The sequence below is a fragment of the Ailuropoda melanoleuca genome, chromosome 8 (genome assembly GCF_002007445.2).
Source record: "Ailuropoda melanoleuca isolate Jingjing chromosome 8, ASM200744v2, whole genome shotgun sequence".
In the NCBI taxonomy this organism is placed as follows: Eukaryota; Metazoa; Chordata; class Mammalia; order Carnivora; family Ursidae; genus Ailuropoda; species Ailuropoda melanoleuca.
In genome coordinates this window covers 123,398,265-123,423,660 of record NC_048225.1, presented here as the reverse complement: position 1 = coordinate 123,423,660, position 25,396 = coordinate 123,398,265, and the positions used below count along the sequence as shown (strand labels likewise).

General features: G+C 38.6%; 1 protein-coding gene across 4 annotated transcripts in view; it reads left to right on the top strand.

Annotated features, from left to right (window-relative positions):
• Nucleotides 1–25,396, top strand: part of ATF6 (activating transcription factor 6) — a 205,880-nt gene that overhangs the window by 11,974 nt on the left and 168,510 nt on the right. For 3 of the 4 annotated variants that reach the window (XM_034667251.1, XM_011226064.3, XM_034667253.1), the window contains 6 exons: nt 1,650–1,726; nt 4,754–4,841; nt 6,735–6,841; nt 14,852–14,981; nt 15,780–15,983; nt 22,529–22,749. In XM_034667251.1, coding sequence (XP_034523142.1) covers nt 1,650–1,726; nt 4,754–4,841; nt 6,735–6,841; nt 14,852–14,981; nt 15,780–15,983; nt 22,529–22,749 — 827 coding nt within the window. The remainder of the gene's footprint in view (nt 1–1,649; nt 1,727–4,753; nt 4,842–6,734; nt 6,842–14,851; nt 14,982–15,779; nt 15,984–22,528; nt 22,750–25,396) is intronic. The other variant, XM_034667252.1, reaches the window with a different exon arrangement.

Genomic DNA, 25,396 nt, shown 5'->3' with positions numbered 1-25,396 from the left:
CGGAAAACTCTTTGAAGTTCTTGAGATTCTGAAAATATTAGAGAAAATGGACACTTCACAGGTTGTATGGTAATCAGCTGCCTTTGGTCTTTTCAGCATCTTGACCTATCCTCTACAGGAAGTTTCAACCTAGTTTATTTTTTATTTATTTATTTATTTAAAAAAAAGATTTTATTTATTTATTTGACAGAGAGCTAGCCAGCCAGCGAGAGAGGGAACACAAGCAGGGGGAGTGGGAGAGGAAGAAGCAGGCTCCCAGCGGAGCAGGGAGCCCGATGTGGGGCTTGATCCCAGAACGCCGGGATCACGCCCTGAGCCGAAGGCAGACACTTAACGACTGAGCCACCCGGGCACCCCTCAACCTAGTTTATTAAAGAATATTTTCTGTATCCATAAATGTCTTGGTTTATAATGAAATCTTATCTGGAAATTGGAATTAGTATTGCTGAAATAAATTTAATGGTTTAGATAAATGAGTCCTTTATTATTTAGATAGAAAGTTGATTGTACCCTAAACTAAGGCTTGGATGGCAAATACGTGGTCCATGGCCTGCCATATTCCTCTTCTATCATCACTGCTGAGCAACCACGGTACATTTTCCCTCCCTTCCTCCCTCCATCTCTGTCTGCCTTCCTGCCTTGCCTTCCTTCCTTCCTTCCATTTCAGAGGTAGAATTTAGTGATTTGTCAGTTGCATATAACACTCAGTGCTCATTACATCAAGTGCCCTCCTTAATGCCTATCACCCAATTATCCCTTCCTGTCACCGACCTCCCCTCCTGCAACTCTGTTTCCTAGAGTTCAGTGCCTCCTTCTCAATTTTCATCTTATTTTATTTTTCCTTCCCTTCCCCTATGTTCATCTGTTTTGTTTCTTAAATTCCACATAGGAGTGAAATTGTATGGTTTTTGTCTCCCTCTGACCTACTTATTTTGCTTAGCATAATACCCTCTAGTTCCATTCATCGTTGAAACTGGCAAGATTTCATTCTTTTTGGTGGCTGAGTAATATTCCAGTGTGTGTGTGTGTGTGTGTGTGTGTGTGTGTGTGTGTGTGCCTGCGTGTGTGTATCTCACATCTTTATCCATTCATTTGTTGATGGGCATCTGGGCTCTTTCCATAGTTTGGCTGTTATGGACATTGCAGCTATAAACATTAGGGTGCATGTGCCCCTTCTGATCACTGTATTTGTATCTTTGGGTAAATACCTAGTAGTGCAATTGCTGGGTCATAGGGTAGCTCTAGAGTGGCTGCACCAGTTTGCATTCCCACCAACAGCGTAAGAGGGTTCCCCTTTCTAACCTTGGTACATTTTCATGTTGAGCCCAGATGTAACCTCAGAATTCCTGTTAGTAATGTTCCAGAAAGTCATTATCATTTATTCCAATGTGACCTGACTTAAAACTTGTTTGTTAATCCCTGGTGTAAGGATTTATATCACAAGGTAGAAATTATGTAGAAAATAAGACATGAATTAGAAATAGCTTTGAGTTGTCATTCACACTGCTAGAGTTTATAAATAATAGTAATGGCTAACGAGAACCCCTAATAGAGCTGGCATAGGGATATGGTGCTTATTCTTTTGTTGAAACATTGAATTGACAGTTAATCTCTATTCTTCTTTTTTAATCTCTACCCATTTTGCAAAGATTCTACACTGTTTGCTGAACTCGGCTATTTCACAGACGCTGATGACCTGCAATTGGATGCAGCGAGGGAGACTTACGTAAGTATTCCCTAGGGGAGAATTACTGACTAGTGTGATATTTAATCTTTATTCTGATTATTGCAAGATGGTTTCAGGATAACAGGTTTAGGCTAGTGATTTAAGTTTAAATAATTTTTAGTATTAAGTGTGAAAGTTAGCAGCCATTTTTTACTCAGTAAATTTAGGATTGTAGAAATTGGTAGGAGAAGACTTGTAGTCTGAGTTTACCTTAGGTCCCAGGGTTGGGTGACTTTGGAAAAGTCACTTAACTGCCTACTCTTTGGCTTTTAGAGATTCTTTGCTGTATAAGGGAAATGATGATGTTAAAGGGTGTATGTGAGTCATGGATCCAGTCAAGCAGAACTTACTTCCTTTTTAAAAGTTACATATCCTTAGTATAGAAAACTCTGAAACTTAGACATGTACTTACTTTTTTCCTTTGAATGGTTAGAAATCTGTGTAAAAGTTATTATTATAGCACTTGAATCCTCAAAAATATCTTCTTTTTTGTGTTAGTGCATAGTACATTGGCCTATAGAACTCTTTTATTTTGTCTTACTCTTTAATAGATGAGGTGCTGTTTCACTTGGGAGGTAATTCAATCGAACAGTGATTTTATATGTACATCAATCAGGTTGGATGTTTGTTACTTATATTATGAGCCCTTATTAACTTGAGTGCAAAAATATGTAATGCTTAGTGAGTTTCCCATACATTTCTCAAAGAATAATTTAGCAGTTGTTTTACTATGCATCAGTAGAAGAGAGTAAGAATACACGATACATTTTTTTAATCAGCATATGAAATTTTAATAGTTTTTGTTTACCTTGTGGGATGTTTGAGAATACGAGCTATTGAGGAAATTAGCTTTTTTCTGTGAAGATTTTATTTATTTATTTGAGAGAGCTAGAGAGAGCACGAGCGGGGAGGAGAGGGAAAAGCAGGCTTCCCACTGAGCAGGAAGCCCAATGCAGGGCTTGGTCCTAGGATCCTGGGATCATGACCCAAGCCGAAAGCAGAAGCTTAACTGACTGAGCCACCCGGGTGACCCAAATTGGCTTTAAATATTGGGAAGGTTGCCTAAGCAACTGGTATTTATTCACAACCTCTATGGCTAAAACTACCAAGTTACCATACTGTAGAAAGTTTGAAAGGTTCAGGGAAATATGATCCTCATTTTATAACTAACATTCTTACCTTTCACAAGGCATTCAGTTTTTCAGTTCCTTAATTTTTCTAGAATAAAGTTAAGGGATTAGGGGGCGCCTGGGTGGCTCAGTCGTTAAGCGTCTGCCTTCAGCTCAGGGCGTGATCCCGGCATTATGGGATCGAGCCCCACATCAGGCTCCTCCGCTATGAGCCTGCTTCTTCCTCTCCCACTCGCCCTGCTTGTGTTCCCTCTCTTGCTGGCTGTCTCTATCTCTGTCAAATAAATAAATAAAATCTTAAAAAAAAAATAAAGTTAAGGGATTAGATTAGAGGGTTTCTAATTTTAAATTGTCATTCTCTTCCACACATTAGTAGTTTCCCCTGAGAAGTCATAGAAAAGCCAGAATACAGAAGCACAGCTGTGTTTCACTTTACATAAAATAGGCCTGTTAAGTTTCCAAACAGATAAAATTCTTATGCTGTAAAAGACATTTGACCATTTTGGCTGAAGACTGAGTAAGAAGCATTGTGGAGTAGGCCATGTCCACTGTTGGGCATGTTAAAAAGTATTGCTAGCGGTCAGGCAGGCTTCATTGCTTAGTTTACTTAGGCTAAGAAAGTTGAAGGATTTTTTTGGTTGCTGAAGGTACAGGCCTGCTTTATTTCTTAATGTGTAGGTTCAAGTAAGAGAAAAAAGCAAAGGGGGTTGATTTAAAAGGGAAAGGGGTTCTTTCATGGTTTCAGTAGTTTTTTTTTTCTTTTTTCACGTGAACGTCCAGACATTCTCTTTCTATAACTTGCACCAATATTTACTTAGTTAAGGGTAGCAGAATCAGACTGTTTTCTTCTTTCCTTGTGTTCTCAATAAAAATAAACCACAAAAGAGACATTTTGAAATAATATTATTTTAGAAATTATTTCCAAATGGTTGTTAATAATTAAGAGACTAATCTTTACTTTTGCCCTGAGGCTTACTTTTTCTACTGTTGTTGTTTTATTATGTGTCATATTAAGTTAGTATTGACTGCCTTTGACTTTGTGGTACTGTGTATATATTGTTTACATCTGTTCTTGTCTCTATAACCCTGGACATTTAAGATAATAGTATTATCTTGATCTCTAACTCATGTGTGGCTGCACTTTATTGATGTATATAGTATAAGATGACTATTCGGATGACCCAGAATATGCTTATATTTAAGTAAAAAAAAAATTGTCATCTAAATGAAGAAACTAAGAGTTCCTCTAAGAAGTATGTTGACTTCTATTTGAGAAACTTAGTTTTATCTTCTAGGGTTAAAAAAAATTAGAAATTTTATTTTAGAAATTTGAAAGTACTGTACAGTAGAAAAAAAGAAAATTACCCATCCTTCTATGGATCTCTTCTTTCTTAGATAACCTTTTTAATATTTGGTATAATTGAAGGTTAAGCTAAAGTCTCGTTACAATTCTTGCATGTCTTTTGGCTAAAATCTATATTTTTTGCATTGCTGTATAGAGATGATGTTTTAAGTAGGCATTTGGCTTTGACTTGGTTTCATTAATGGCAATGGGAAAACTTACTTTGCTGGATCTCCCTTATGACAAAAGACATATTTTGTGACTCTTGTAAGTAAGTTGATTCCCCTGGAAAATTAATAACACCAACTGAAGCTTTCAGATGGTGAATCCATTACCTCCCTAATTGTTCCTGCTGTGTTTCAGATGACTGAATTGTTTTATCTTTAGGCCATGCAAGATGTATTCTCAAGATGAGCCAATTGACTTAGAAAATTATTTTAACTAAGTTGGGTAATAGCAATTATATTATTTATGACAAGGTGTATCTGATAGTTTGATTTTTAGATCTGTGTATTTTATTCTTCTGATATCCTTTTGCTGATTTGAAACCTACAGGAAAACAATTTTGATAATCTTGATTTTGACTTGGATTTGATGCCCTGGGAAACAGGCATTTGGGACATCAACAACCAGCTCTGTACAGGTAATGATGTATTTCATTGGTAAAAATTTTAAACAGATCCTTTTTAATTTTGTAGTTTGGTAATAGTCAAAATCAGGTGGGGTTATTGGGCTACTTTGATGGGTTAAAAAATTCCGGGGATAGATATTCTACTTCTGATGTGGCAGCGCACGTATAAGTTGCTTGCCCAAGTGGATGTAAAGAGTTTTGTTGTTATGTTTTCATCACATAATGATAAAGAATTCATACCAGAAATCCTGATTTTGAATTCTGTATAATATCTTTATAAGAGGTTGACCTATCTGAGAACTAGACAGAACTTAGTGACTCAAAGAAAGCTTGGGGTCATCAGAACTTAGGAAGTTGGTGTCGGGGCCTCTTGCATTTGATATACATACTTCTGCGGAGGGGCCACCACCTAGTTGATGCTAGTATCTTTAAGGGACCCTGATGAAGTAGATTTTGGATGTGCCGGGAGAAGCTGGGACCTGGAGCCAACTGTTACTTGTGGGATGCAGCTGATGGGAGAAGGAAGAAACCCCTTTCTCCCTTCTCTTCGCTTTAGCATCCTTCCAGTATCCCCCATTGACAGGACCTAAAAGGGAGCCAGCTGGGACAGGTCTTAATAATGTGCATCACAGACTATATATAGGAGGTAGACTTAAGAGCTGACACCAGCACATCCTCCCACCCAAATTGCAGTCTTCCCCACTCTGGCATGTCCCAGTCCCCCATTTTATGTATTTATGTGTCTTGTTAAATGCCCGTCTTCCCTCACAGAAAATGGGCTACCCAAGGCCAGTGTTCTGGTTACTGTTGTCATGTAACAAACTACTCTAAAACTTAGTGGCTTAAAACAACAACCATTTTATTATGCTCCCAGAATCTGTGAGTCAGGAATTTGGACACGTACACCAAGGAAATGGCTTGTCCCTGCTCTGTGATGTCCAGACCTCAGCTGGGAAGATGGGAAGGCTGGAGTAGCTTGAAAGTTGGGGGCTAGCATTACTGTAAGATTTCTTCACTCACATATCTCTTGCCTGTCCTGAGTGGCTTGATGGCTAGGACTGTTGGCTAGAGCACCCACACATGGCATTTCTGTGCGGCTTGGCTTCCTTTCAGCTTGGTGGTCTCATGGTAGTCAGACTTCAGAGGCTCAGGGGTGAGTGTTCCAGCAGAAAGAGTGGAAGCTGCATTGCCTAACATAACCCAGCCTTGGAATTCATGTAGCATTACTTCTATACGCTGTTGATTGAAGGCGTCTTAAGCCCACCGTGATTCAAATGGAGGGGAAATAGATGCTACTTCTTGATGGGAAAGGGTATGATCACATTATAGATTATGAGGGATGGTAGATATTTGCAGTTGACTTTGGAAAACATCGCCTGGGCTGTAGTTGCTCAATAAATTTTTATAAATAAGTTTTAGCAAAAGATACGAACATTTTTGTGAGTTTTAATTGTATTGTCATAAACGTTTTCTAAAATAATTGTTTCTGATTTCTTCTGTTTTTAAAAGTTATTTTTGGAGGAATCTATAATTTTTTGCATGTGGTATAATATTCAAAAGGTACAAAAAGTCTGTAGGGTAGAAAAATGTCTCCTTCAGCTGTTATTCCTCGGCCAACACGTTTTCCCCAGAGACAACCACAGTTCCCAGTTTGTTATGTTTATCCTTCCAGAGAATTAGCGCAGATGGGGGTAGAATATACATATACACGTATATAATTTATTACACAAATGGCAGCATACTAGATATACCTTTTTCTGCATTTTGAATTTTCATTTGATGATACATTTTGGTTACCTTAGCCTCAGTGGGATTGAATTTTAAGTAGATTTTACCCTCTTTCCTACTCATTTTATTTTGAGTTGATATTGTCCAGTGGGAGAATTTTTACTTCATGTTTTTCAGTTACAGATGTTAAGGCAGAACCTCAGCCACTTTCTCCAGCCTCCTCAAGTTGTTCAGTCTCCTCTCCTCAGTCAGTGGACTCTTACTCTTCAACTCAGCACGTTCCTGTAAGTAGCCAGCCTTCTACGGTGATTTTGGTCATAATGCTTCCTGGGAAATACGTGTATGGAGGAGGCACTTATCATTTATGAAATGCCACTGTGAGCCTTATGATCTCATTTAATCCCGAGGAACCTGAGTTTCGAGGAAGGGCCTTGGGAGAGCTAGCAAGTTCTTTGTCTCTGGTTTTGCCCTCCTTCCCTGGTGTTCTTGCCTTCATGATTTCATTGTTTGAGTGGTTTCTTCACCCTTTACCAGTATCCAGTATTTTTTGTTTATTGGCTTACTGTCTTTTCTCCCTGCTGCCCTCTCTCCTGTCAGAATATATATTCTTTGAGGACAGGGAAGACTCTAAGATGGTCTGATTTGTAACTCCTTGGCCATAGAACCTGGAATGGATTCCTTAATTCAGGAAGGCTTGGTACTACCTTTGAATGGGCTAAGGTTTTTATAAAAATCTGGTAACTTCTTAAAAAGGCTTCTGTTCTCCATCCAGACAGAAGCTCTGAGTGTGGGGAAAGGAAATACTAAAGTATTTCGGTACTTTTTTGAATGGGGGAAGGGAAAATTTAAGAAGAAAAATTTAAATTAATGTTTCAGTAAATTATATCTGTTGAAATTGTGGTATCTTCATTCTGGCAGACTCAACATCTAGTCAACTGTGAAATCTGGACAATTCAATCCAGTTAATGTCTCTGTGATTCATCTTCTTTGCCCCTGCCAGGCCATCATTATCTCACTAGGATTAAGTCAATAGTATTTTAACTGGCCCCTCTGCCTCCTTACTCCCCCAACTTTTCTTAGCAGAGGAATCTTCAAAGAAAAATCTTTCAGAATTAGAAATTTGATCATGCCAGTCTTTTGCTTAAACCTTGTACTGACTTCCCAGCCCTTAAAAGGATGAAATTCAAACTCCCGAGTACTAGGTCCTTCATGACCCGGCTCCTGCTTACCTTTCTGGTTCACTGTCCCTTCCTACCCTCACATTCCCCTTTTAACCCTGTGGAGTTCCCACCTCAGAGCTCCCATGCTCTCTACTCACCCAACAACTGTGCCAGGCACTGTTCAAAGCCTGGCAGTGAATAAGAGCAGCGAGATCTCTGCTCTTACACTTGTAGGTTTTTGTACATGCTCTTCTGCCTGGAGTAGCCTGTTTTTTCGTTCCCTTGTAAAACTCCTATTCAGCCTCTTTTAGTCCCAGTTCAAAAACAACTTCCTCTATGAAGCTTTTCTCTGATTGCTATCACTGCAAGTTCTCTGTGGTCCCACAATTTCTCCAAATGATATATTAAAAAAATGTTTTTTTAATCTTATTTAAAAAAGTTTTTTTTAAGATAAAAATTTATTTATTTTTGTGAGGGGGAGAGAGAGCAACAGTGAGCACAAGCTGGGGCAGGGCAGAGGGAGATGCAGACTCCCCACTGAGCAGGGATCCTGATGTGGGACTTGATCCCAGGACCCTGGGATCATGACCTGAGTTGAAGGCAGACGCTTAACCTACTGAGCCACCCAAAAGTATATAATAAGGTATATTTACAGAAGCCCGATTTCTATCCTTTCTTTCCATCCATCTTTACACAAAAGGTAGCATACTCTATACCTTGTTCTGTACCTTGCTTGTTTAACTTAGTGGTATAACTTGGAGGGAAGTCCAGTTTCGGGATATAGGATCTTTCTCATTCCTTTTTATGGCTGCATGCTGTTCCTTGATACATCCATTGTGTGGATATATCATGCTTTCTTTGATGATTTCCTTATTGATGAACCTTTGTGTTGTTCTCAGTCCTTTCCAGGCTCAAATAATGCTAGAGTGAATAACATGTTATACAAGTCACTTCCTATTTTTGCCAGGATGTCTTTGGGATATGATCCTAGAAGTGAGATTGTTGAGATCAGGGTGAATACTTTGCTGTGTTGTGGATTATAGCCAGATTTCCCTCTGTCGTGTTGTGCAGTTGTGTGGTCTGACCAGCAGTGTGTGAGAGGGCTAGTGTTCCCATCATTGCTACACAGCATGCTTTGTTGTCTGTTTTATTCTAAGTGTGGTTGAACATCTTTTCAAATATTTCATATGTATAAGGCCTATTTGTATTTCTTTTTTAATGAACTATCAGTTCAAATTTTGGTTCGCTTTTCTTTTCTTTTCTTTTTTTTTTTTTAAAGATTTTATTTATTTATTTGACAGAGAGAGACAGCCAGCGAGAGAGGGAACACAAGCAGGGGGAGTGGGAGAGGAAGAAGCAGGCTCCTAGCGGAGGAGCCTGATGTGGGACTCGATCCCAGAACACTGGGATCACGCCCTGAGCCGAAGGCAGACGCTTAACGACTGCGCTACCCAGGCGCCCCTTGGTTCGCTTTTCTATTGGATTGTGTTGGTCTTTTTCTCCTCAAAATTTTAAGTTGTTTTATTACATATTAGGATTATTAATCCTTAGTTTGTGAAATAAGTTAACAAATATTTTTTCTCCAGTTTGTCATTTGTCTTGATGCTTTATGTCTGGTGTTTATTTTCTCCAGGCATACTTTTCTCCATAGCCAAATTACTGATCTTTTATTGCCTTTTTTTGGAGGTGGGGGAGTCATTCAGAAGAGGATTTTCACCACTCAGAGGTTATAGTATTTTTATTCTTGTTTATATCAACTCTTTGTTTGGAATAATCTCAAATTTAGAGAAAGGTTACAAGGACGTTACAAAGAACTTTTTTCGCTGAACCGTTTGAGAGTAAGTTGCCAACCTGATGCTTATCACCCCCAAATACTTGACTATCTACTTCTTGCAAACAGGGGTGTGCCTTCTGTAGCCACAATCCAGTCACTAAAATCAGGAAATAAACATTGATGCCTTACTTTCATCTAGTCCTCAACTCCCACTTAGATTGTGCCAGTTGTCTCGAGATACCCCTTAGATGAGCAAAGGAATCTAGCATAGAATTGAGCACCGTATTTGGTTGGCTTGTCTCTTTCATTTCCTTCAGGCAAAACAGTTTATCTTTCCTCAGTTTTCATGACCTTGTCACTTGTGGAGATTAAAGACTAGTTATGTCTGATGCTTCCTGGGGATTAGGTACAGGTTTTGTATCCACGGCAGGAATATCACTGAGGTGATGCCATGCCTGTCTCATGTACTTTTGATGAGATGGCACCCAGTGTCAGTTTGTCATTACTGATGAGGTTCACCTTGTTCACTCAGTTAAGGTAATGTCTGCCAGGCTTTTCCACGGTGAAGTTCTTTCTCTCTTCGCCGTAAATAAGTATTTTGTGAGGGGCGTCTGGGTAGCTCAGTCGTTAAGCGTCTACCTTCAGCTCAGGTCATGATCCCAGCATTCTGGGATCGAGCCCCGCATCGGGCTCCTTGCGTGGCGGGAAGCCTGTTTCTTCCTCTCCCCCTCCCCCTGCTTGTGTTCCCTCTCTCACTGCCTCTCTCTCTGTCAAATAAATAAATAAAATCTTAAAAAAAAAAAAAAGTATTTTGTGAGGAAGTACTTTAAAATGATGTTAAAAAAAAAAAAAAGTCCATGGGGCACCTGGGTGGCACAGCGGTTAAGCGTCTGCCTTCGGCTCAGGGCGTGATCCCGGCGTTCTGGGATCGAGCCCCACGGTCGGGCTCCTCTGCTGTGAGCCTGCTTCTTCCTCTCCCTCTCCCCCTGCTTGTGTTCCCTCTCTCGCTGACTATCTCTATCTCTGTCGAATAAATAAATAAAATCTTAAAAAAAAAAAAAAGTCCAGTTTCTCATCGATAGCTTAAGTTTGTCTGTTTATTTCTTTATATCAGTATGGACTTATGCTTTATTTCATTCAACAGATTTTAATCCATTACTGTGATTATTCTGGTTCTTATGTTGTCCTGGATTTGGCCAGTGCAACTCCCTTCACACTGACTCCTGTGTTCTTTTAACATGTCTTCATTGGGCTTTTTGAAAAATCAAGCTGACCCAATTTTGATGCCCTTATCACCCTGCTCTGACTCCCCATGCTGGACTGTTCTCTCCATCCCCGTGTGAACACTCTCCCTACCCACCTCAGTTTGGACTCTGACACTCTATCAGCCTGCCTTTCTGCATGGATGCTGTCTTGCCCTCTCCTATCTATTGGCTTCAGGGTCGGATTATTCAGCAAGAAATATTTTTGTGTGCTTTTTGTTTATTCATTTGTTTTTTAGATTCTACATGAGTGAAATCTGTTGTCTTTCTCAGTCCGACTTATTTCACTTAGCCTAATGCCCTCTATGTTCATTCATGAGCAAGAAATATTTTCTCAGTGACTATTAATACGTATTTTTTAATAGGGGTTTATTTTTATTTATTTATTTTTAAAGATGTATTTATCAGCGCACTCGAGGGGATGGAGGGACAGGGCAGAGGGAGAGGGGGAGGGAGAGAATCTCAAGTAGACTCCCTGCTGAGTTTGGAGCCCAATGCAGGGCTTGATCCCATGAGCCTGAGAGCATGACCTGAGTCAAAATCAAGAGTTGGCCGGTCAACCGACTGAGCTACCCAGGCGCCCCTGTAAGGTTTTATTTTTAATTTAGATCTCTGATCCATTTGAAATTATCCTGGTATGTGATGTGAGATACAGACCTAATTTTATCTTTTCCCTAATGACTATCAAAAGCGTGGTACCAGTACAAAATGTTCAGCTTGTTCTCACTGATTTCTATTCTGTGTACTTAAAATAGTTTATGTAAATGATGTTATTATGTTAGGTCTCTTTGTATTTCTTTCAAAAATCAACACTGTTTTTAGGATCAATTCATACTGTTTTGTGTAAGTTCACGTGTATGTTCACCATATTTTACCTACATCGCAGCGAGCATTGTCAAAAATATCCTTTTTTGGGCCCGTGTGAGGATTCCTTTGGGATATAGGCCCAGGGGTGGAATTGCTGAGCGGTAGAGTACAGATGTTCGTTTGACAAGTGCTGCCATCTAGCTCTAGGGACCCCGGTGGTCATCGCAGTCCCAGCAAAGTACTTGAGGATCCTTGTCGCTTCTCTTCATCGCTAATACTCAGCGTTGCCTGGCTTTCTAATTTTTGCCAGGTGGTGTAAATCTTTTATTGTTTGTTTTGTTTTAATTTGTATTTCTTTGATTACTTACTGTTTCCAGCATTTGTTTACATGCTCATTAGCCTTTTGGATTTGGATATTTTTTCTTTTATAAAATTTTTTATTCCTGTCTTTTGTCAGTTTTTCTATTGAGTTGTCTTTTTCCTAGTCATTTGCAAGAATTCCTTCTACATTTGAGATAGTAACTTTGTTGGGTTTGGACATTACACATATCTTTTTACTTTCTATTATCTATTAGCTTTGCAGTCTTTTTTGAGTAGAAATTTCTAATTTTGAATACTCAGATTCATCTTTTTTTCCCCTTTGCTTTTTGGCTTCTTTTTGAAGTGTTTTTTTTTTTTTTTTTTTTTTTAAAAAAATCTTTCTCTGCTTGTAGGCCACAAAGATACTCTCCTATATTTTTTTCTATTGACTACATGGTTTACCTTTCACATTTAGATTCTTAATACCTTTATTTATTTTTTTAAAAAAATTTCCTTTATGTATTTGAGAGAGGGAGTGGGAGAGAGTGGGGTATGGGGGCAGAAGGGAGAAGCAGACTCCCTGCTGAGCAGGGAGCCTGATGCGGGCCTCGATCCCAGGACACCGGGATTATGACCTGAGCTGAAGGCAGAGGCTTAACTGACTGAGCCACCCAGGCACCCCAAGATTTCTTAATACCTTTTTTAAAAATTAAATTTTTTATTTTTTTTAAAGATTTTATTTATTTTTTGACACAGAGAGCACAAGTAGGCAGAGCGGCTGGCAGAGGGAGAAGGAGAAGCAGGCTTCCCGCTGAGCAGAGAGCCCAACATGGGGCTCGATCCCAGGACCCTGGGATCATGACCTGAGCCGAAGGCAGGTGCCTAACCAACTGAGCCACCCAGGCGTCCCTTCTTAATACCTTTAGAGTCTACCTTACTATGTGGTGTTAGTTAGGGACCTAGTTTTACTTTTCTCTAAGTGAACCAGTTTCCCCAGTTGTATCACCTTTATAATCATTCTGTTAAGGAATATCTTATGTCTCTCTGTTTAGTCAATTTATCTTTTATGTATTTCAGTCAAGTTTTGAAATTTTCTTTATATAGGCCCTGTACATTCCTTCAAAAATTAACTCCTAGGTATTTTATAATTGTTATAGCTCTCGTGGGTGAAATCTTTTTTATTATATTTTAAGTGATCATTCATACAGTATTTTCATAGTGAAATTTTTTAAAATTGGTTTTTATATGTGTTCCAAGTAGACAGCATTTTACCTTACAAAGGTACTTCTGTCTCTTCTATTTTAATATTTACTCCTTTTGTTTCATTTTTTAGTATAATTATGTTTGCTAGAATTATAGAAAAAGCAGTTATGTTTCTTATCCTGACTTCAGTGGTACTACATTTAGTATTTCACCATTAAGTATGACATTGGCTATGCAATTATACATAGCTTTTTTTTTTAATGTTAAAAAAGTATCCCTCTAATCTTTGTTTTCTAGAACTTTTATAAATAAAAGGAATACTTGCTGAATGTTAAGAAATACCTTTTAAGCCTCTAAGGCCATGAAGAGAATCATATCCTCCTGTGTTGTTATCTTGTACTCTTTGGTTTATTCCGAATATACTCTGAAGTATTCTGTAAGGTTCACAGAGCCCAGCTTATGGCTACGTGCTGAGTAGGTGTTGAGGATGAATCAGTGAAGCAGTTGTCTTTCTTACCAGCATGACTGGGAGGGGCCATTTCTCCCATATTCTGCCCAGGTCATTTTAATTTTTTTTCTTATCCGATCCAAAAAAAAAACCCAAAAAAACCTTTTCTTTTAAATTTGCCTTTGTGGGTACCGGGGTGGCTCAGTCAGTTAAGTGTCTGCCTTCAGCTCAGGTCGTGTTCTCAGGGTCCTGATACTGAACTCCACGTTGGGCTCCCTGCTCAGTGGGAAGTCTTTTTCTCCCTCTCTCTCTGCCCCTCCCCCAGCTTATGCTCTCTCTCTCAAATAAATAAAATCTTAAAAAAAAATAATAAATTTGCCTTTGGCTGACATTTGCATTTCCTTTTCATTGAAATGGCTGTTGCAGTCCCTGTGCATTTTTGGCAAATATTTCTCCCAATGTGTACCTTTTAATTCTATTTATGGTCTATTTTTCATTATAAAATATTTTAATTATTATTTGTCGAAGTGTCTTTCTTCTTCCTTTAGGGCTTCTGGTTTTTTTTAGGGGGCCTATATCATGCTTAGAGTAGACAAGTATTCTCTTAACTTTTCTTTTAATAATCTTACGGATTATTTTGAAGATGGTATGATATATATATGTATGCCTATTCCATTATTATGTATAACATTTTTTCCTCTCAGAATAGAAATGCTTCTTTTATCCTATGTTACGTTTCCTTATGCCCAGAAAATGAGACTGATCCACTGAATGTTAAAAGACTTGGAAAATGTTATCTTTATACATCTTTGTATTAACAACTCACCCATTAAATAAAAGAAAATAGCCCCGTTCCTTTCAGTGTTTGTCTTTCTTTGAAAACATTTGGGACAAAGGCAGCATTAATAAATACAAAAGAAAAATAGTAAGAATTATTTGTTTTGAGTTTCTTAAAAGACTACTGAATAAGAGATTGGGGAAAAGGATGTTGGCATTTTAACCGTAGTCTTATACCAAATGTTTGTCTGGCTAGGAAGCAAGTAAATATCAAGTGTGTGGGAGGAAATGTAGGAGCAGATCAGTGATTCCATCTTTAATACGAGAGGATGACATAGGCATCCTCTGCAATTTGAACTATTTTTCCTCTTGTATTGATGGATAATGTTACTTTATCCATAGTCTCTTAGTACTCAGTCCATAAAGTTTCTAATATATCACACCTTTGCCTTGAAGTTGTTCTAGAATGTTCGTCTGTTTATGTATGGATCTTGCCTCTCTAAGCCATTTTCTGTTCAAGAATTATATTCTTCTCTATTTGTTCGTATTTTATTTTGCTACAGGAGGAGTTGGATTTGTCTTCTGCTTCCCAGATGTCTCCCCTTTCCTTATATGGTGAAAGCTCTCATAGTCCCTCCTCAGCAGAGCCACTGAAAGAAGATAAGCCCATCATTGGTCCCAGGAGCAAAACTGGTATGACTCCCATCTCCTGACTTCTGTTCCTTCTAATTTGGACTGAACTTAGGTTCCATTTTTAAAAAGAAAATGTTGGATTAAGTGCATATTTATTAATCTGGCTTTTTGTTTTTAAAATAATGGACCTGTCTTGTTTGGTTCTCTTGCCTTATAGGTAAAAAATGCTTTAAAGTGGTTGTAGGCCTCATCATCTTCAGGAGAGAATTCAAAGATTTGGTTAAAGATATTGAATGCGATGCCCATTTGGCCCTTTTTATTACCTTTTAATCTTCAGGTCTTATTCAGTGATTTTAGCTATTATCCTTTACCAATTCATATATCCCCTTCCCAAAGCTGCAGTGTGGTCGTTCCAGCAAAAACCATCATTTTGACCATCAGCATGGTCAAAAAGGAAGATCTCATTTGACTTCTAAAAAAAATAAGTCATGGGGATGTAATGTACAACATGGTGACTATAGTTAATAATACTGTGTTGTATATTTGAAAGTTGCTAAGAGATTAGATCTTACAAGTTTTCATCACAAGAGAAAAATTTGTAACTGTGTGTGGTAGCATCATGTTTACCCTTGAAATTAATATAACATTATATATATCAATTATACCTCAGAAAAAGGGGTAGACCTCAGATTAAGGACTTTTCTTTAGTCCATTAAGGTATAGAGTAGCTGTGCTTAAACTCCAGGTGAGGATAGTTACGCAGAGGTCAAGATAATGTGTAGAGAAAGGTACATAATAGAATCTGTTCTCTAGGAATTGCTTTCACATTGATTTGTGGTTTGTTTGGATTTTCTTCAGAAAATGGACTGACTCCAAAGAAGAAAATTCAGATGAATTCAAAACCTTCAATTCAGCCCAAGCCATTATTACTTCCAGCAGCATCCAAGACTCAGACAAATTCCGGTGTTCCAGCGAAAACCATCATTATTCAGACACTACCCACACTTATGCCATTGGCAAAGCAGCAGCCAATTATCAGCATACATCCTGCTCCCACTAAAGGTACCTGAGTGGAGTTCGAGGCTGTGTATATTTAATTGATGGGCACTAAGGCTTGCGTCATGTCATTTGTTTTAACTCAGGTTATAATTTCTGGGCACTTGCTGTGTGCCAGGAATTGTCCTTAGTTTTGAGGACGTCGTAGAGATGACGAACATGTGGTTCCTGTCCTGACAAGGGAGATAGCTTCCCAGACTAATTGTATCTGATATTTCTTTTTTCTTACAGTTTTAATTATGAAAACACCTGTCTGTCAGGCTTGTGGTTTTACATAGCTACTTGTAATGAAGAAGAAACTCCAGGAAACTTTCTTGGTGCCATTCCATCCTGAGATTTTTGTGTCCATGAGCTCTTGTTTTTGTTTTTGTTTTTTTTTCTCATGAACTTGTTTTTAAGGAGAGGTCAGTGTGTAAATAACATTACAGGTCTAATAGGTGAGTTTTGGCAATGGGATCAGGCTCTTCGTCTCTGCGGGAGGGGCGGCGTTCTTTAGTAAACATGATCTTGAGTGAGGGCATTAGGAAGAGATCTGAACTCTTGTCTTCACATAGTTAAGAATGTGTGTTTCTATATTTTATCCACCAGATGGCCTCACATACTTGATTCTGCACGAATTGTAGTATCAAAGAACTTCGTTTGAGGATTTGGTAGTGTAGTGCGCAGATACAGGAATCGTTTGCACCTGGAGATGTCTTAGGCAGGTTATTGGTCATTCTCATACTGATATGTGTACATGGGAGTAAAGGAAAACCTGTTCAGCGTTCCTTCCCTGGATTTAGGACTAGGTCTCTGTGGTACGGATTGTAAACAAATGTTTCTTTTATGGCTATGTTTCCAGCTCTAGATTGTTGATTCATTTCTTCGGAGCAAGAAGATGAAGTTTTAATGAGAGCAGGGTCACAAATTTGATTTCTAGTTACTCTATTAGTTTTGTGTTATTCCAAGGTCACGGACAATATGACATTGATAAAGAGAAGAACTGGGTGGGAGACTGGACAAATCAGTGAAAATCCATCAAAGTCTACAAAAATCATAGACAAACCTGAAATACATGCCCTTGCTGTATAGGGTCAGAACTGCTGCCTTTTTCATGTGAAACATAGCATTCCTGTAGAAGGGGTGTTCTTGTGGTCTGTGAATGGATGTTAAGTGTTCATGAACTTGAAATAAAATGTAAGATTTATTGTCTATGTGGATTTTTCTCAGGATAGTCTCCAAAACTCATCAGGATCTCAAAAGGGTCTGTGTCTTCCCAAAGGCTAAGAATTTAAACTGGCCTCATTATGGTTTCCATAAGCTCTTAAAACACAAGTGTAAAGAGCAAAAGCCGGACATTAATATGACTAGTATGTGAAGCAAGGGGTATTCCTAAGAATTTGCTCTTAGCAGACCATGTTCAAGTGATGGAAGACAAACCATTCTTTTCTGAGCATTTTATCAGGTTCAGAAACCGGAATCATACATTATTCAGAACGTGAGTACCTGCCCATTATCTGAAGATAGTATTTGTGTTTGCTGATACAAGGCACTTGTGTGTTTTTATAGTACAGTCCAGAGAGTTGGTGTTATTATAATATTACAGATTAAAGTGTATGTCTTCCATTTATTTGTAGTAAAGAGGTAGAGGGGAAATACAGGAGAGGCATTTTATAGTTAATCAGTGTAAGTATCAATAGTAAATATTTTACCATTAAAAAAGAAGAAGTAATTGTTACAGGATTAAGTTCAAATTCTCTAGCTTGAAAGTAAAGCCCACCATGGTTTGGCTCCAGTTCAGTTTTCTAACTTTACGTTATAATCACTCCTTTTTATAAACCCAACTGCCTCTTCTAGCCCAACCAATCTGGCCACTGTCCCTTGAATTCTCTCGTTTTTCCTAGCTTCTTGGCTCAGACCATCCTGTCTGCCTGAAACAACTTCTGTAACTAAGCCCTATACATCCATTAAGAGGAGTGCAGGTGAGAGATGATGAAAGCCTGGTATGTCTGTAAAAATGGAGAGCCAGGATAGAGGGTGCAGAGGTTAAAAAGTAGAGAATTGCAGGCTTAGTGATTGGATGGTTTGAAAAGGGGTAAAGGATGGAGAGGAACATATCCTGTATCTTGGGTTTGTTGGGTAGATGATAGTGCAAATCCTTGAAATGGAGGATAGAGGGAAGATAACTTACCCCAGGTCATTCTGCTCCTGAGGGTAGAGGCAGAAGTTGAGCCCGGGTGGTCTAGCTCAGAGTCTGTGTAATTAGTCATGATATTATATTGCCTCTAAAAGAATGTGGAGATGTGCTGCTTGATCTCCAGAATTCTAATTGGGCAGTTAACATATTTACATAAACAACAGTGACTGTGAGAACTAATGAATTAATAATCTGTGCAGTGCCCTTATGGAAACTGTTGTTATATAGAAATGGAAATTAGTAATAAATAATAACTAACTTTGAAGGTCTTATTGTGTGGCAGACACTGTTGTGTCTAAGTGCATTATCTTATTTAATCATTACATAGGCTCCGTGAGGATTGGTACTATTATTGTCTTCATTTTATAGATGAGAAAATTAAGACACAGAGGAATCATTTACCCCAAGTCACACAGCTATAGTATTTTAGACAAAGTAGGCATTCAGTAGATGTTTGATACATAGTTTGAGTTCTTTGAAGAAAACTGAAAAGGAGGAATGCCTATCGGGATCAGTGCGTCATATGTAGAAGTATTTAGCATCGAATCTAGCCGTGTTCCTGTAGTTCCATTAAGGGGGATTTGTATGTAATGTTTAAGAGGATTTTAAGCATGCTGAAATGGATAAACAGCCTTACGGTTGTCCTTTTTGACTGTGTTCCCACTAGGGACAGTAGTCACTGTGCTCAGCTGCTAACTGTTCAAGGCCTATAACAGTCCTTGGCGTTGCCTTCTGTGATCCGTGGGCATCTGGCAGGTCAGCGTTTAGCAAGTCCCCATGAGAGATTTTCGTTTTCTTGAACACGTTGTAATAAAAGTTTCTCTCCATTCTGTCTTGGACCCAAGCATGCCTAGAATATTTCAAGGATCCTTGATTTAAATGCTAGATAATTTTGGGATAGTTGGGCATCCTGGCATGTTCATTATAGAAAACAGGAGGCAGCAGTGGCCTGGTAGGACTGGGAGCTGTATTGGGTACACAGACCCTGCCTCCATGTTGCCCCATCTCCCTCCCTCCATGAAGCAGTTCTTTCAGCAAGGAGATGGTGGTAACTAGGCAATGGACGGTATTGGCATGTGTTAACTTCAGCTAGAAGTATGATCCTTTCTTTGAAATCTTTAATTCTTTATGTTTACCACCTCCTCTGCTCTTTGGAATAATCCCAAAGTTCACCGAACAGTGTTTCATTCTAGGATCTTTTTATTGTAATTTTTAAACTGAGAAGATGTGGAACACTCTTCCAATAATGCTCTTCTCCAAGTATTGGTTTAACTCAGTGGTTCCCACCCTACAGACTGGACCCCAGGGTATGGGTGGTGGGAGTAGTAGCCTTTGGCATTTTGCAAGGCATCTGCAAACCCGCGTATCTGGTAGGTATTTTCTGTAGACTGAATAATTTGTTTTATATGTCTTTGTACTCCTGTTTTTCAGATTTTTGTGGCTATAGTTCAGATTAATAAACTACAAATTTAAATTGTTATTAAGTTTTTATTGTTGTTATTTTTAAGCAGGCTCCATGCCCAGCGTTGGAGCCCTGTGTGGGGCTTGAACTCATGTCTCTGAGATCAAGATCTGATCTGAGATTGAGAGTCGGGTGCCCGACTGACTAGGCCACCCAGGTGCCCTTGTTACTAAGTTCTTAATAGCCTTTTCTCATGTATTTTCTCAATCCTGAAACTGAAAGGACAGCCATGATCATTTTGGGTGACCATGATACTTTTTGATATTAAAGAAGAGTAATCCTATTCAGGGTGGGAGCACTTGGTTTAAGTTTTACTTAATAATGAGTATGTCTTCTCATAGTACCAGATTGTACTTTTTTTTTTTTAATTTTATTTGAGTGTGCACACGTGCGCAAACAAGCAGGGGGGAGGAGCAGAGCGAGAGAGAATCTCAAGCAGATTCCCTGTTGAGCACGGTACCCTACACAGGGCTCACTCTCATGACCCTGAGATTGTGACCTGAGCTGAAATCAAGAGTCAGACGCTTAACCAATTGAACCACCCAGGCGACCTCTAGACTGGAATTATTATTTTTTGTGTTATTGAGAAATAAGTGCTATTAAGAAGCCGCACACTTAGTCATAAGCTTTTTATTTAATTTATATTTTTATTTGTGTATTTGGCCTAAGCATATGTATATCTACTTATGAATCATTTCCTCATTTAAATGTTTTTATTTCATAGAAGTTTTTCTAAGGGGGGCGCCTGGGTGGCACAGCGGTTAAGCGTCTGCCTTCGGCTCAGGGCGTGATCCTGGCGTTATGGGATCGAGCTCCACATCAGGCTCCTCCGCTATGAGCCTGCTTCTTCCTCTCCCACTCCTGTTGCTTGTGTTCCCTCTCTCGCTGGCTGTCTCTATCTCTGTCGAATAAATAAATAAAATCTTTAAAAAAAAAAAAAAAAAGTTTTTCTAAGGGAAAAGAAGATAAAAATGTTTAGAGATCATTTTTGTCCAAGTAATTTGCATATATTACAAATCTGTGAAATTACTTTTAGATCTTTCTTGCTAATTTACTAATTTATCTGGGATAAAATGCTATTAACTAAATTCTAGTTTTAGTGTGCTTTTTGAGGCCATCTGAAGCATAAGGACTTTGATTTCCTAGAAGTGATTTTTTGTTTTTAAGCTAAGACAGGTATTCTTAACAAACAGGTGTTCTGAAGTATTATTTAGATTTTTAGTTTTTCTTGCTCCTTTGAAACACTGAGCTGAGTTTTACGTGGGTCATGTTACACTGGCTGGAGGTATAATGCCTTTTTTTTCCCCTTGAAGAAGAATTATAAATATTTATGTAATTTTAGTTGCTGGTTACTATAGTACCTTTCTTTTGCTAGATAGGCTCAAGCAGCCGTGGATATTGGGGGAGGCTTTAAGCACCTTATAAAATTGGCCAGATCTGAAAGGAAGCATTCAGCAGGCAAGTGAGATTTCTAATAGACCAGAGTCACGAGTTATGAGAGTCTTCTTTAGGTTTATGATACTAATTTTCAGATTAGCATAATTTAAAAAATAATGGTAAATGTGAAGATTAAGAAAAGATTTGGAGGCCATTTTGGGTTTGTAGGAGGAGTTGGTATTATCTGCAGACTATTTTAAGTTACAGATTTGTTTCCTGTGCTTGTTCACTGCGAAGTCACCTCAAATGGTTTTAATGTTTTTTTGACAAGGGTATTATGAACTACTTTATAAAAATACATATATTTTTAATTGAAGTATAATTAACATACAGTGTTACTAGTTTCAGGTGTATAGTGTACGACTGAACAATTCTGTGCGAGACTCAGTGCTCATCACAATAAGTGTACTCTTTATCCCCTTTGTTTCACCCATCCACCACCCACCTCCCCACTGATAACCACCAGTTCTCTTTAAGAGTCTGTTTTTTTTATTTTTTTATTTAATTTTTTATTTTTGTTTCTGTTTTTTTAGAGACAGAGCATAATGGGGCAGTGGGGCAGAGGGTGGCAGAGGGAGAGGGGGAGAGAGAATCCCAAGCAGGCCCCACCCCCAGCTTGGAGCCTGACACAGGACTTACTCTCATTGCCCTGAGATCACGACTGGAGCTGAAATTGAGTCTGACGCTTAATTGACTGAGCCACCCAGGTGCCCCCAGAGTCTGTTTTTGTTGTTGTCTCTTTGTTCATTCTTTTTGTTTCTTAAATTCCACAGATGAGTGAAATCATACAGTATTTGTTTTTCTTTGACTTTTTTCACTTAGCCTAATACTCTCTAGATCCATCCACGTTTTTGCAAATGGCAAGATCTCATTCTTTTTTTACGGCTGAATAATATTCCATTGCACATATATACCACATATTCTTTATCCATTTATCAATTAATGGATACTTGGGTTGCATCCATATCTTGGCTTTGGGAAATTTTGCTGGGTGTTTTAACATTTTTGATATTTGTAGCCCCTGTCCTTCCACATATTGAGTTACTGAATCTCCGTTTATATATTTTTGGCGCTGTATTTCTAAATCCTATTAATTTAAAATATGTGGCTCTCAGTGTTCAGTGTAAAAGTTCATTACTTATAATACGAAAAATACTTCTTAGCACTTACAAATTTCAGCGGTTAATAGAGAAATCTATGTATAACTTAGCAAGTTTGACGTGGATATAGTTGAGAAAAAATGTGTGGAAGTACATTGTTCATGATCATTGGGAAAGATTTAGTTGGTTTCATTAAAAACAAGACAACAAAAGTCACTGTGCATGTGTGCTGCTGTTGATTATGTTTTAATTGATGGTTTTAAATCCCCTCAGTGTCCTCCTCCTGTTGTATCTGTGGAAGAGACCTGATGTTAACACCGTCCTTTGCCACAGTGGTTATGCACACTCTGACTCCTTTCCTTTTCCTTCACTGCAGGTCCGACCGTGGTGCTCTCCCAGCCTGCCGTCGTACAGCTTCAGGCTCCTGGAGTTCTGCCCTCTTCTGCCCCAGTCCTTGCTGTCGCCGGGGGAGCCTCACAACTACCTAATCACATGGTGAATGTGGTACCGGCGCCCGTGGCAAACAGCCCAGCGAATGGGAAACTTTCGGTGACTAAACCTGTCCTACAAAGTAGCATGAGAAGCGTGGGCTCGGATGTAAGTGTTGAAACTTCGTGCTTTATCATACCTGTTTCAAAAAAAAAAAAAAAAAAACCACAAAAAAACAACAAAGCCCAAACACACCGTTTTGTTTTTATTGCCTTGTTTTTGCTTTTTAAAGTTTCTTATATTGCCTCAAATATTGCCTTGGCAAATTTACATTAGAATCTAAGCGAAAAGGCTTTAAAAAGTCTGAAGTTGTTTGATGAAAAGTGACATATGCGTACTTTCCTCTGTAACTCCTTTCAGACCCTCTCCTCACATTCTTCAGGGCCCTACCCCAACTCAGTCAGACACTAGTATTTTCCAAGACTCTTTCATGGCTCCTGATAGAAATGTTTTTGGCAATTCTCAGGTAAGAGTCTGTAGACTATTTTTTTGTCAGGGTTTATGTTTACCTTCTCTTTTGACTTATTGAAGGGTTTTCACCACTGCATAATGATGACTTGCTACTCTTAGGAGTTCCGGCTCTTAATGATTAGTTGGTATTTTCCCATCTTTGCAAATCCTCAGATTTTCTAGCATGTCTTAGGGTTTTTTTAAAATAATTTATAAATCACAGAACGTTTCCTAAGACCTGTCTTCCTTAAAGCCAGTTATAGCATTTGCCAGCTAACTCTTGCTTTCTTTAAAAGTGATACACAAATGTCTCATGTTATGTATTAAGTAGTAATTGAATATTATGGGCCTAAAGTTTAATGAAATTAAAGTCAAATAATCATTCTAACAGTGGACTCTGTTAAATTGTTGCTGGGAAGGCAAACCCATATGTGTTTCCTTAAAAATAAAAGTAGATGTTGCTGGTTGTTAATATTGCTGCTCTGCCTTTTCTTTAGGTATTGCAAAATACTTCTAAAATTTTATGAGTTATTAAGGTCATTGCAATACTATCTGATCTACCATAATTTCTTAATTAGCATGTTAGTAGCCCAGTAGTGAAATTGCTCCACTGTTGCATAAACGCAACTAAGTAATCACAATCAGCAATATTTTGAAGACCCATAACAAAGGAATATTATCTGATGAAAGTAGAACATTGAAGATCTTGAATGATTCCCATAGTTTATATAGGTTTTGAAAACAGTGTATACCCAGACATGGAAGAAAATTAGTGTCGGACGAGAATAGACATAGATAGTACTGGGTTAGCCTTGACTGTCAATGTTTGTTTATTTTGAGGACTAGAGAAGGTTAAGCATAGTGCTTATGGCATAATAGGCACTAATACACAGTATAATGTGCTTCAGTTGAGGATGAAATGATGTGATGCTGGGATTTGCTTAAAATACTCTGGGGCAGGGAGTGAGGAGCACAGGATGTAGGAAACAAGATTGACAAAATGTTGATAATCATCAATATTGGGTGTAATCTTTCTGTCCTTTGGTGTGTGGGAAAATTAAGTAAATAACGAAAGTCCAAAAATATCCCGTGCTATTTTTGATAAAAAAGTTATACAGCCAATAAAAGAAAGGGTATGCTTTTCATAGGGGACTGAGACAGCTAAGAATGATGAAAGAGAGTATTTTAAAAATGATCTTTTAAAATTTCCTTTGAATCCTCTTTAAATTGTGAATTTGAATGGTTCTTCTATGATACTCCCAAACGGAACTAGCAATAGAAAATACTAGAGTTGTGTCTTTAAAAGATTCATCTATTTTTATGGGAGAGCTTGAGAGCGTGCACACTCACGTGGTGGGGGGGACGCAAAGGGAGAGGGAGAGAGAGAATATCAGGCAGACTCCCCACCAAGCATGGAGCCCAATGCAGGGCTCAATGCCATCACCCTGACATCATGACCCAAGCGGAAATCAAGAGTTAGACGCTCCACCGACTGAGCCACCCAGATGCCCCTCAAAGTTGTCTTTATATCATGTTAGGACATTTAAAATATTTATTATGAAATATCTTAGACATGAAAAAAGGTAAAGACTAATTAGAACTTAAAAATATATAGATCAACAGTATGTCACAGTTGTTAAATTATTCACATAGTATTAGTCTGTATTCATGGCCTTCTAGCATCTGATCGTGGGACAGTCCAGAGGCATGTGTCTAGGATCGGGAAGATGTCTTGAAACTATGTCCTAGGTAGAGGAATGGTTTAAGGGTTGGAATGACTCCATAAAGTGAAAAAGAGAACACAGAACATAGGTCTGGGAGCTGATTACAGGATATGAAAGTTGACGTGTGGAAAACAGGATGATTGTTCTGGGTTATTCTAGAGGACTCAGCTAGAAAAGGTACAGGTACATTATAGAAGGGTTTCTTCTGATCCTAAAATGATCGGGTCGTTGCATTTAAAAACAGAAGGAAGGGGACGTCTGGGTGGCTCAGTCAGGTAAGCGCCTGCCTTCAGCTCAGATCATGATCCCAGGGTTCTGGGATCGAGTCCTGCATTGGAGGGAGCCTGCCTTTCCTTCTCCTTCCTGCTCTCCCTGCTTGTAGTCTCTCTGTGTGTGTCTCTCTCTCGGACAAATAAGTAACACCTTAAAAAAAAAAAAAAAAGGCAGGAGGAGGCCTTTTCTTCTTTTTTCTTCTAGGCTAATATCTGAATAATGAGCATCTTAATGTTGGCACTCATCATTGTATTCTGCTGACCCACTTTGTAATCTCTAAACATTTCAATTAATTATTTGTTGACCAA